The sequence below is a fragment of the Phocoena phocoena genome, chromosome 18, assembly GCF_963924675.1.
Source record: "Phocoena phocoena chromosome 18, mPhoPho1.1, whole genome shotgun sequence".
NCBI lineage: Eukaryota > Metazoa > Chordata > Mammalia > Artiodactyla > Phocoenidae > Phocoena > Phocoena phocoena.
The window spans coordinates 11,490,712-11,503,176 of record NC_089236.1 but is presented as its reverse complement, the minus strand read 5'-3'; the positions used below and the strand labels follow the sequence as shown (position 1 = coordinate 11,503,176).

General features: G+C 35.9%; 1 protein-coding gene across 4 annotated transcripts in view; it reads right to left on the bottom strand.

Moving 5' to 3' along the window:
• The window catches only part of NBEA (neurobeachin), a 618,385-nt gene that overhangs the window by 101,301 nt on the left and 504,619 nt on the right, over positions 1-12,465 (bottom strand). For all 4 annotated transcript variants that reach the window (XM_065896024.1, XM_065896027.1, XM_065896028.1 and 1 more), the window contains one exon: positions 8,066-8,181. In XM_065896024.1, the coding sequence (XP_065752096.1) occupies positions 8,066-8,181 (116 nt within the window). The remainder of the gene's footprint in view (positions 1-8,065; positions 8,182-12,465) is intronic.

Here is a 12,465-nt window from a genome sequence, read left to right as displayed (position 1 = left end):
GTTAATGACAGCAAAATATTGTTTAATTAGATGATTGCAGCATCTGGATTAGCACTCTTTAAGAGCGATGTTCCTGTGCTTGTCTGCTTCTTCGCACTTTACAGACATTTTGTCATCTCTAGGTCATTAGGAAAGAATTTTTAATGATTTTTCTAGAAGCAAGCAGTTCAAGTTACATTTAATTAGATGACAATAATAAGCCCAACACATGCAGTAGCTAAATATATACATAATTAACCAGGGAGGGCTTGTACATCACAGAGTAAAAAAAGTAGAAAATGCTAAACAGGAGAAAAAGGTTGGGGTTGAGGAAGCTGTGCTGAATTCATTAGCCGATCATATGAAAAACAACTCAAAAACCTTTTAAAAAACCTCCCAAACCTAACGGGATCATTTACACTAAGCTATGTTAGCAGTCAATGTGCTATTTTTTTTTTTTTTAAATGTAAGAATGCCAGATTTTAAGTCATGTTCATAGTATTATCTAATAAGGCATAAAATAGGCATAGGCTGTATCTTTTGGAACACAATAAACAGAAATGAGGTCAACTCTGGAAATTAGAGGCTGAACCTACATTTTTAGTTAAACTCTATGCATCACTAAAAATCTTCCAAAACTTAATGTTCTTCAAAAATTAAGAAAACAAAACCCCATTGTTTCAAAATAGTTCAATTATACCACAGTACTAAGCTAGACTTTCACGCAGTTTTTAAGATCATGATTTCAAATACTATTTAATGAGATGGAAAAAGAAGAATGAATGTGTGTGTGTAGCAGATTCCCAAAGATTACACACACAGAAAAAGAAAAAAACAGAAAAATCACCAAAATGTTAATTATGATATTTATGGCTAGTCTTCAAGTAATTAAAATTTTAAATTACACTTTTCTATATTTCCACTTTTCTATAATGAGTATTTATTAAATATATAAATATAACAAAAGAAAGGCCATGAAAAAATTTATGGGCCTTTAGGTGTCCTTTCAAAACAGTATGTTTTCTGAATATTTGACAAGCTTCTTTTACTATGTAAAGTATCTTTACAAAACTTACATATAGGATAATGTGTTTATTTATATGCAATTATATATGTCACAGGAGGGTCTAAAAATCTACATACTGTATTGTATTAATACTAGGACACTGCTGTTGTATGCTTTATAGAGAGTCTTATTTTTAAAAGCAAATTAAAAAGGAGAAAAGACAAATTGGCCAAGTATGAGAGACCTCAAGAAATGGAGAACAAGAAATGGGTCATAAAATGTATTTCACATTTCATGTTAAAAGAATATTTTGGAGAAAAAAGTACATCTGAGAGGGTAAGAGAGTTACTATAATATTTTTATTGAAAATGTGAATTTATTAAGTCACATTGACCTATATTTTTAAAAACCAGAAGCCAGAAGCTAGAAAGGGTTGCTTCATCTTCTCAATCAGATTCTATTCTATAACTCTTCTCTTTAATCCAGGAAATTTAAAGCATCCCTCATCCAGCAATTCTAGTGATTTCACATAATCATAAAATCATGCAAACACAGAGCATAAATATTAAGTCAGTTCAGTCTGATGAGCATTTAGCAAGCAAAACTTTGACCTCACAATCTTACTGGAAAGAAGAGATACAGACATAAAATCCAAGGACGCATTATCTAAGTGCCAACATGGGTGGCATAGACAGCGCTATAGAAGGTGTGAACGCTACAAGAGATTAAGACAATTATCGTAAGGTAAATCTTTTAAGAATATATGTGTGAGGAGGTGGTTCTCAAAGTGCAAACCTTGGACCAGTGGCATCAGCATCACCTAGGTACGTTAGAAATACAAATTCTTGAGGTCCACCCTAAACCTACTGTATCAGAACCTGTTGGTTTCAGCAAGCCCTCCAGGTGATTCTGAGAACCACTCTAACCTAGATGGGGGGATGGTGGTTGTGTCACCCATGTCGTGGCTGGTGGCCTTCTCCAGGATTATCCAGGAGTTGCCATGATCAGAAGAAAGCTCTTTCATGCAAGGTCGTGTCTCCTTTCCAGGAGTCTGCATCCAATGACTGCAAAGTGGAGGTAATGAAGGCCTGGCTGCCTTGTCTCAGGGCAAGACACCTCTGAAGGGATCTGCTGAGGCCTTCGCTGCAATTACTCTGGGGTTCATTTTTCTCCTTCTGCCCACTTCTACTTTCTTCACTCCCCTCACAGATGTTGATCCCAAGGACACTCTCCAATAAACTTCCTGCAAGCAAATCTCTGCCTCAGACTCTTTCTCTGGATCTGAGACCTAGGTGAACACAGTACTAGGGTCTACATTAGAGATGATAATTCCAGGCCCAGATCTAGTACTAGAATATGCCTGTGGACAAAAGTCATGATGGTAAATAAACTTCAAAAGTTCTTCTGATGAAATATAAATTAAAAATGCCTAAAAATCGTTAATTGTTTCAGTCTTAAAAGTAGTTACAGATTAAGGCCAATGATTGGAGGTGAAATTGAATGGTGCCATGATATCCTGAGGCAGTATGGTATAGTAAGTGAGTGAAGCTCTACAACCAAACTACCTACATTAGAATCCTGATTTCTTCACTTACTAGCTCTGTGACTTGGGCGAGTTATTTACTTCTCTGCACCTCATTTCCTCATTGGTGAAATGGGGATAGGAACTCTGGGGTTATTGTTAGGATTAAATGAGTAAATACACATAAAACACTTAGAACCATATTTGCAACACTGTAAACTGCTCAGTAAACATTAACCATTATTTGCCATTTTTTTCTGAATGTTGATATTAATATTAAAGAACTGTATCAAAAAGAAATGATAAAACTAAACAAATAATAAAAAGGTTTTTCCTGAATCTTGATATTAAGAATAATTAAAGAGGGCTTCCCTGGTGGCGCAGTGGTTGAGAGTCCACCTGCCAATGCAGGGGACATGGGTTCGTGCCCCGGTCCGGGAAGATCCCACATGCCGCGGAGCAGCTGGGCCCGTGAGCCATGGCCGCTGAGCCTGCGTGTCCGGAGCCTGTGCTCCGCAGCGGGAGAGGCCACAGCAGTGAGAGGCCCGCGTACCGCAAAAAAAAAAAAAAATAATAATAATAATAATTAAAGAAATGTTTAAAGAAGACTATGATAAGATATAAGCCAACCATTTCTTGCCTTTGGATTACCCAGGAAATTAAATATAATTTGTCAATAAGAACACTAACATTCTCTCAAGAAATGATAAATCTAAAGTTTCAATCAATTGACTTATAAGTATTTATTGAACAATATCTGTATCCTTAAAACTGTGCTATGAAACAACATGATCATTTAGTGGAACCCAGGTTAGTAAAAGTGGTATTGGTACAATTTAACATCTTTATAGTTCCCTTTATTCTAGGAACCTTCAGAGTCTTTTCTTTCGAGAACTCTGAAAAGTGTTCCATTAAGAGGAGATGAATGGATATATAATATTCTCCACAAATCAGGAAAACAGACAATTCTAACTGCTTCCTAAATAAGTACTCAATCGTGGCTTTGGTGAAGCTTCTCTATAGTACCATCACCCATATCTTTAATGCTGGTGCTCAGTACACCCCTACTTAGAACTTCAGGATGATGGCAAAGGAAGAATTAGCAGGGATACATATATTCAGGGAGAGTACCTCAGGGTATTTATATTCATAACTTTTTCCAATTTGTCATTCTACTTCTGTATGAAGGTTCATTTTGTCTGGATAATCATCTACGTATGACAAAATTCTTGGAGTTCATTTAAAGCCCATCTTTTCTATGAGGCCTCCCTTGATTAGACTATTTCGTACTAACCTTTCACTTCTCTAAACTTTCACTACAGTTAATGACACTTAATCACATGCTTTCTTGTATGTTCTAGATGTTTTCATATGCAAATCTTGTTCTGATAATTAGATCCTAAATGGCTAGAGCAATGATACACAAACTGTGCATGAGAACCGCCTAGACGGCTCGCTGAAACGCAGAGCTGGGCCCCGCTCAGAGTTTCTGATTCAGCAGGTTTGAGGGGTCTGAGAATTTGCATCTCCAAGTCCCCAGGCAATACTAATACTGCCAGTCGGGGGACCACACTTTGTCAACCACTAAACTAGAGCATATTACAGTGACTTCTACTTTTTATATAATGACATCGTGCATTAGATCCTTTACTTACTTTTTTTCTTTGCCATACCTGTTGTCAGTACTCTAATCCAATTTTTGACTCCACATTTTTTTCCCCCCTTGGAGTGGCTTCTGCTTACTTTCCAGTGAATTTGTACTCATATTTCAATTTTCAACTTAAATGTTGCCTGTGAGAAGCCTATGAAAAGACTATGAGAAGCTTTTCCTGTAAATGTAATGCCTTCTGGACCTAAGACTTCAAGTAGATTTGTATATTTTCTCATTATAATAATTACAACTTTTTGCTGGAATTGCTGGTGTACATGTCTATTTTCCTGACTATACTATGACCCTTTCAAAGGCAAAAAAACATACTTTGCTTTCCTCTGAAGTGTCCGTGTGAAATAGAGTGTGTGGCACATAGTAAAGTGTTCAGTAACTATTTATTAAAATGATGAGCAAGTTGATTTCATATCTAGAGTCCTGTAAGGCTCTCCTAACAGCTCTCCCTAACTTTAAGGTATTTTATTTCTGATTCATGCCATTTATAACTAGCAGTTTAATTGTCCTGAAATGCCATACTGCATTGCCTTCTACTACAGAACTATACAGACTCCTGGATTCAGGGTCTTTACAGTCTGGCTCTTATCTATAGCTCCAATAGTATCTCCTATTATTCTCTGCTGCAGCCAAGAGATGATACTCATGTCCACTGAACACATAACACATATTCAACTGGGAGAAATTTGTAAAGCTCCGCTCTTTTTCTTCTCCTCAAACACATTCATAAAATTTCTGTACTCTGCTTAGCTCTTGCAGCATTCACCATTTATAGCACTTATTGAGCACTTACCATCAGCTGTCTTAAAATGCTCTCTTATGCATTTCATTCACCCATCTAGTTATAAGCGCTCTGAGTTCCTAGTTCCTACCTTATACTTCTTTTTATCGCATTGTCGACAACAGACAGACTTTAATGTTTAGTTATAATCATTGTAAAGAAAATACCCAGTAAATTCTTAAAAGAAAAAACCCAGTGGTCTATATATTTTTTATGTCACAAAATAAAACAGACCCCAAGTACTCAAAAGAAGACAGGAAGACAGTCAAATTCCCCTTACAACCTGCATGTTCTGGCTCAGAAACCCACCTGTCTCAAACAGAAAAAATGCCATGTCTATACTGCTCAGGGGCAGCTTTTAGAAGGGATCATGATGTTATCTCTATCAGACCACAATCTTTCTAGAGATAGACAGAGAAACAAACTCCCAGAAAGCAGCAGGCTTGAAGTGGGTGGTGGTTATAGGTGGAAGCATACCACATTGTGGGAAATGTGGCTGACGTGAGTAAAAGGCAGTGAGAAGGGATGGAGACTAGGAGAATCCTTTACACAGTGAACTAGATAACAGTCCATCCAGAGGATAGACAGAGAGAATCTCATCTTAGAGTAGCAGAACCTTTTAGTAAGAATACCAGCTCCACTGGAAACTGAACTACAAATGAGGTACATCACCCTGTCTTCCAGTGTTAATTCCAAAAGCTCCAAAGGGGTAGCACAGTCAAGGAAAAAAAAATCATATGCTTATCTATGACATATGGTAGACAATGAGTCTTGATAGATCTTTCAAGATAGATAATAGAAAAACCTAACAGAGGGAATATGGAAGAATACTGCAGAAGAATGAAAAAAGAACATTATCCTGAAAAATCAGGTAAAGATCCATGTAGCTAAAAACAATATACTGTATTAAAGAGAAGAAAAATTTAATAGAGTTGAAATCCTTCCTAATATGCAAAAGTATATAGACTCCAAAAAATAAGTGTTTCATAGTAATATGGATTCTGGTAGTAAATTGTATTGACAAACATAAGCAATGAATGAGAAGTAAATTGAGTTAAAGTTCTTATTTTGCGTAGGAATGGTTTAAAATGTTGATTCATTTTTGAGTTCAAAAGGAAGAGAAATATATTTTAGAGGATTTTTAAAAAATTTAAACATATCAATATTAATTCTCTAGGAGAATTAATAGCAAAAAGCCTATGTTCTAAATCACTATAAAAGTAGGCAAAATTTATTTATGTGGCCAAAGACAAACAAAACAATGTGAAAGGCAAGAAAATATTGAAAGCAATAGTATAATACAAGATGATATAAGACCAAACATATCAGTTACTAAAACAGATGGAGAGACTTCCCTGGTGGCACAGTGATGAAGAATCCACCTGCCAATGCAGGGGACACGGGTTTGAGCCCTAGTCCAGGAAGATCCCACATGCTGCAGAGCAACTAAGCCTGTGCGCCACAGCTACTGAGCCCGCCTGCCACAATAACTGACGCCTGTGTGCGTAGAGCCCGTGCTCCACAACAAAGAGAAGGCACCGCAACGAGAAGCCCGCACACCACAATGAATAGTAGCCCCCGCTCGCCGCAACTAGAGAAAGCCAGCTCAGCAACAAAGACCCAACACAGACAAAATTAAATAAATAATTTTTAAAAAGACAGATGGAAACAGATATCAAACATGGCTACTGAAAGATTTAAAGTACAAGATAGAACTAAAACTTGAAATTCCACCTATGCTCTAGGACACAGAGTTGGCAGATCTGAGATTCTATCCCCTTCACTTTGGTAATGAAGCTTATGCTACATCATGCTGTTCACCTAAATATGCTAATGAAAAGGTTCTTTGTATTTCAGATGTTTAAGTTCATTCTATCTCTATATGTAAATGTGTTAATTAAATAGTATAACACATTTCCTTTATCTTTGAGTAAGTAAATAGGTTTCTTTAAGATATATACATTGTATACACTGATACGTGAATATATATGAAATATGTCATGAAGATATATGTATATAATGGAGATGTGTGTATAAAATATAGAATAAAATTAATATATGTAATAAAACAGTTCTTTGGTTGTAGCTCTAGCATCCTATTAGCAAAGGAATTAACATTACAATATGTATTAAATGATTAAAATGCAAAACCATTTCAAGGAACTTTTTTATCCCTTTTTGTTGACAAATCAAATTCTCTTGTCTATGTAATACACATCTATATCATCCATATTTAATATATGCCATAGCATCCATATTCACACATAGATGCTAGATTAAAAAGAGGAATATTACAGTTATCCTTTTAAGCAATGATTCAGAGAACAGGGCTCTCAATTCATAGTTTTGAGCATTCATTCAAAAAAGAACAATGATCACAGGTAAGCATATGCATTTACGTAGTTTTAAATTCATCCGATTGTAAAAAGTTTTTGTAGAGCCTGATTTACAGAAGTAAACTCTTTGTAATTCAACATGAATAAGGGCTTTGGAGCTTAATTTAGTAAAAAAGAAAGAGGTACCTAAGTCTCATAGAGAGGTTCAGCCACTGACAACCACTGATTTAGCAGAAAAACAAAGCCACTACCTTCTCTTAATTTACAAGCATGATACAGCTGAGGTTGATGGCAGTTACTCATCATTTAGAAATGTAATCTGATTTTACATTTCCATTTGAAGATTTTAAGAAAAAAAATGCTGTAACCCAATCATGCCATAATCCAGGTGACATCTGTACTAGGCAGAATCCTGTTGTTATTTTCCTGTCTAGCTGCTACTGCTGAGAATGACAAAGTAGTGAAATTACATTTTCCCATTATTATTTCCAGACACTCTCTGGCAATGGTTTGTTGACTCTAATAAACCGTCAGACAAAGCTGTCAGCAAAGGAAATGGCAGAAGGAGAGCAAGAAAAAGCCTCTTCAACAATAAATGCACCTAAACCTTGGTACTAGCTTGTATAGTTTCTGATAGCAATTTAATGTGAGTGCTTCAATATTTATTCTAAGGCCGTATTTGAATTCTAAGGCGAACAATGCATTCCATCAAGTCACATTACCAAAGATTTTTGATGAACATAAACATATTATGAGATTAAAGAATAAGATGTCTTACCTGCTATAGTATTAAGAAACATCAAATATTCGAAGTTTGAAATTTCCCTTCTTTGCCAACGCTGAGTCATGTTGGAAGATTTATAAAGCTGTCGAGGAGTGGCTAGTGATATCCTCCTAGCAATAAGCAAACCATAACAAAAAGTCTCTTTTAACTCGTGACTTTTAAAAGTCCAATAATAACTAATGTATTGATTTGATATTATTGAATTTATGGTTTATCTTTCTGAGATAAATTACAAAATATATTTTAGCTGTAGATATTAGCAATATTTGAAAAATCTGTTATAGAGAAGATATATTTATTTACTGAGGATAAACCAATATGAAAGCACCTATTGGTATAATATGGCTCCAAGTGGATATTTTATAAGTCAATAACAAAAAAAGGTGAAACTATGCTCAAAATAAGTCAAAGTAGCTTTTGAACACTACAGAAAACATACTCCATACTACAAAGCTAGGTAGACAGCTAGGTAGCTTAAAGGCATTTGACTTAACCCTTATATACTTAATGCCACTGAACTTTCCACGCCTGCCTCTGCCACACGTGCACAGCCTCTAACCACACGACACCCATCCCCCTATGAGGTCAGAAACAAACAACTGGGAACTTTGAAAATGTACGAATTCATAAGGGACATAGGAATATCGTAAGGGAGTATATCAGGATATACTGTGTAAATTATGAACTTTTGAAGGTACAATGTGTTCCTATAAAAAATATTGAAAGCTGGCTGTATTTGTAGAAGTATGATAAGGCTAACTGAGTTTCTAAAACATTCATCACTTAAAATAGAAGTCCCCAAATTTTTGTATTTATGTCACCTTTAGGGTCTCAGGAATTTTTTCACGGCGCCCCCTAGCCCAAGAGAGACACCTAACAGTTCTGTTTATTACGTAGTTAGGTCTAAATAACTGAATACTTGAGCCTTAACAACTTAGTAGCTGTTTGAGAATATAATACTCACAAATTGAAAGAAAAATAATATTTTATTTCATTCTTAACTAACGACACTTACTTAACTAAAGGAATGTATTGCACACCTGTTGGTCACCGTGCAACTTAAACCTTGGAATCATGTCTGACACCACCACCTTCAATGCCTGTTCCACATGAATGTTCATGTAGCACTTTTTTTTTATTACCAGAGCAACCCCTATAAACTAGTTTCACATAGCTAAGATGGCATCAAAAAGAATGCAAGAATGCAGTCCTATCAAATGTTGAAACTTAGAACTAACTCAAGCTAAGAGTTTGTGCAGCGTCTAATAGATGTTGTTGTGTTTCCCTAAAAAATATTAAATGCCCTGCAGTAGCGCTGAGAGTGCACTCTGACATCTCAGGGCTCCGTGGTGCTTATTTTGGGAACTGCGGACCTAAGACTATTTTTGTCACCCGTGTATTATTACCATATGTTTCTGTTCACATGGGATCTTAATAGGCATGGCAGCAGCTAAGATATATGTTAGTTGAGGTAAAGGAGGGAGGAAAGAAGAATGGGAAGAAACTTGTTATCTCAAATTCAAATCTGAATTAATTTTAAAAATAATTATGTGTAACTCAATGTTTAAAATATTAACGTAATATGTTGCAGCAGCCTGGTCACATATGAACATTTTTGAAGAACTTTCCTAGTTACATATATTTGAGATAATAGATCCTACTGACTCCATAAGAACTATGTAAGTCTAATGATTCACTTCATTGCAATAGTAAAGGGTATATATATTTCATACTGCAATTCTATAATTCAGCATACTTTTCAATTAATTGGTGATATGATTTTCACAGGGCTACTTAAAGGGCTTCCAGATTTTGATCCATACTGGCACCACTTTTCAAAATTTTCCAGATACATTCTCATGCATACAACTATTTACGTTATAAACTTTTGCCTTGATTCTGACTTTGTCATGCAACATGCTAAAATATTTTCTGAATTATCAAAGAATAAACTATGTTTATCCAATTTTTATTTGCTACTATTATAATTATGTGCTTAGTCCAACTTTTGTTGGATTACTATCATAATCATATTCTTACTAATCTGACTAAAATTCTTACCTGCAGCATGCTTAGCCTGCTAAAAGCAATGTATATAATAATGTTGTACGTTTATTTGTTGACATTTTAAACCTAGACAATTTAAGAAGAAAATTGCTGATCTGGAAATAATTCTGAGCACCAAAAACACTCAAAAACCAAGACCAAACAAATCCCGATAAGGGGAAATACAAGGAATCATGGGAGAAAGTTATCATGTCATTCTTAGAGTATGCAGTGGTGAAGAAAAATATGGGCAAACAAAATGAATTTAGAAAATCAGATTATTATTAGCAAGTTCAGGGAAAGGATCAGCTTTTCCTGTTTACTGCTTTCTCTTTTCTACTATAAACTCACTGAGAGCAGGAACTGTTTTACATACTGTTATGTCCTTAGCATTTAGCAATGCTTGACCTAGGGTCTCAATAAGTATATACCAAATGACTTGAATTATTGGACATCTATCCTAAAATTAAAAAATGGCTAAAGAGAGATGAAATTCAAAAAAAATTAAATAATTCAATCATAAGGAGAAGCAAAATGGTAAACAGTAAATCAATAGGGCTATTCAAAATACCCTATAAAAATTTATATATTAGAATGAGGAGAGTTGGTACATATTTGGGCTACGGTAAAATGCTTTTAGAGTCCGGGGATAAGAAGAAGATAAAATTGCCCTGTGGAAAAAAATATTAAGTACCATAACAAATGGTGACCATTTAAAATCATTAACTCTATGTATGCAACCAGGTATATTCTTAGTAAGTAAAGAATCTAACTAAATCCAAAATTTATTGATTGTAATGACTGTCTGAATAGAGAATACATTAACCAAATAATGGCAATCACTATGGAGTCTAGAAAATGGTCAAGTTTTTTGTCAGTATTTTTCTTTTGTTACGCAGGGGTAAAGGTATTGTTCTTTTGACCAATGCGGATCACTTTGATAGAAGACACAAAATAGAAATTAAGAGAGTGGGCTATGATCTTGGGCAAGATAAGTAACTTCCCTAACCAAAAATTTCCTATCTGTAAAATGGGATAAGAATACCATTAAGAATCCACATTAAGGGGCTTCCCTGGTGGCGCAGCGGTTGAGAGTCCGCCTGTCGATGCAGGGGACACGGGTTCGTGCCCTGGTCAGGGAAGAACCCACATGCGGCAGAGCGGCTGGGCCCGTGAGCCATGGCTGCTGAGCCTGTGCGTCCGGAGCCTGTGCTCCGCAACGGGAGAGGCCGCAACAGTGAGAGGCCCGCGTACCGCAAAAAAAAAAAAAAAAAATCCACATTAAGAACATGGGTGTTTTAAGAATTAAGGGCTTAGCGCCCTTCTGCCATGTGAGGACACATCGAGAAGGTAACAATCTATGAACCTGGAGTTGGGATCTCACCAGACACCAAATCTACTGGTGCCTTGATTTGGACTTTCTAGCCTCCAGAATTGCCAGAAATAAACATGTGTTGTTTATAAGCCCAAAACAAACAAACAAAAAAGAATTAAAGGAAATAATGCTTATAAACTAAAACACAAAGTATAGTCCCTGGCACATGGAGAGTGCTCGGCAAATGAGACCCATGGATATAAATTAAAGGGGCATTCATTAGGCTATGCTAGCTTAGTGGAAATATTCCTTCTGTTCTAAATTTTTGGAATGCGATCTCTTCGGTGGGCTTGCCCAAAAAGCGGCTTAAATGATATGTGAAGTCAATTTTCTGGCAGTATACCTGCTTTGGAGTTTGATCATTTTTGTTTGTTTCTAAAGCAGTCTCCTATGGGCTTAGCTTAGAGGAAGTACCCTGGAGTTTGATAAATTCTGCTTTAAACTGACAAAACCCAATGTCAAAAAAAAACAAAGCAAAGAATGGATCCCTTGGTGATTTTACCAAGATACTCTCAGCTGGAAGGTTTCTACTTCTAGGAGCCAGACATCATTGCTTTCCTTTGACAATTCTCTAAGTGTAACAGGATCTTACATATCACACACACATATATTTATACAAGCATGTGTCTACATCTATTTACCTACCCACCTACCTACCTACTTCCTCACCTACCTACCTATCTATATCTGTGTATGCATGCATGTGTATAGTGTATATGTGTGTTCACTGTTCACAAAGTGCCTTCATTTTATGATCTCAAGACATTCGTAAAACATCTCTTTGCAAAGATACTGTTCCCATTTTATAGCAGATGAAAGTGTCATTCCCCTTGCCTTATGTTATTCATTCTTTCAACATATATGTATTGAGTTCCTACTAAGTATCAGGCTCTATCACTGCCAGTTGTATCAGGTCTAAGCCTAGATTCAGTGTTCCTCTTACCCCCATCTGCTACTTCTAAGTCTATATCAC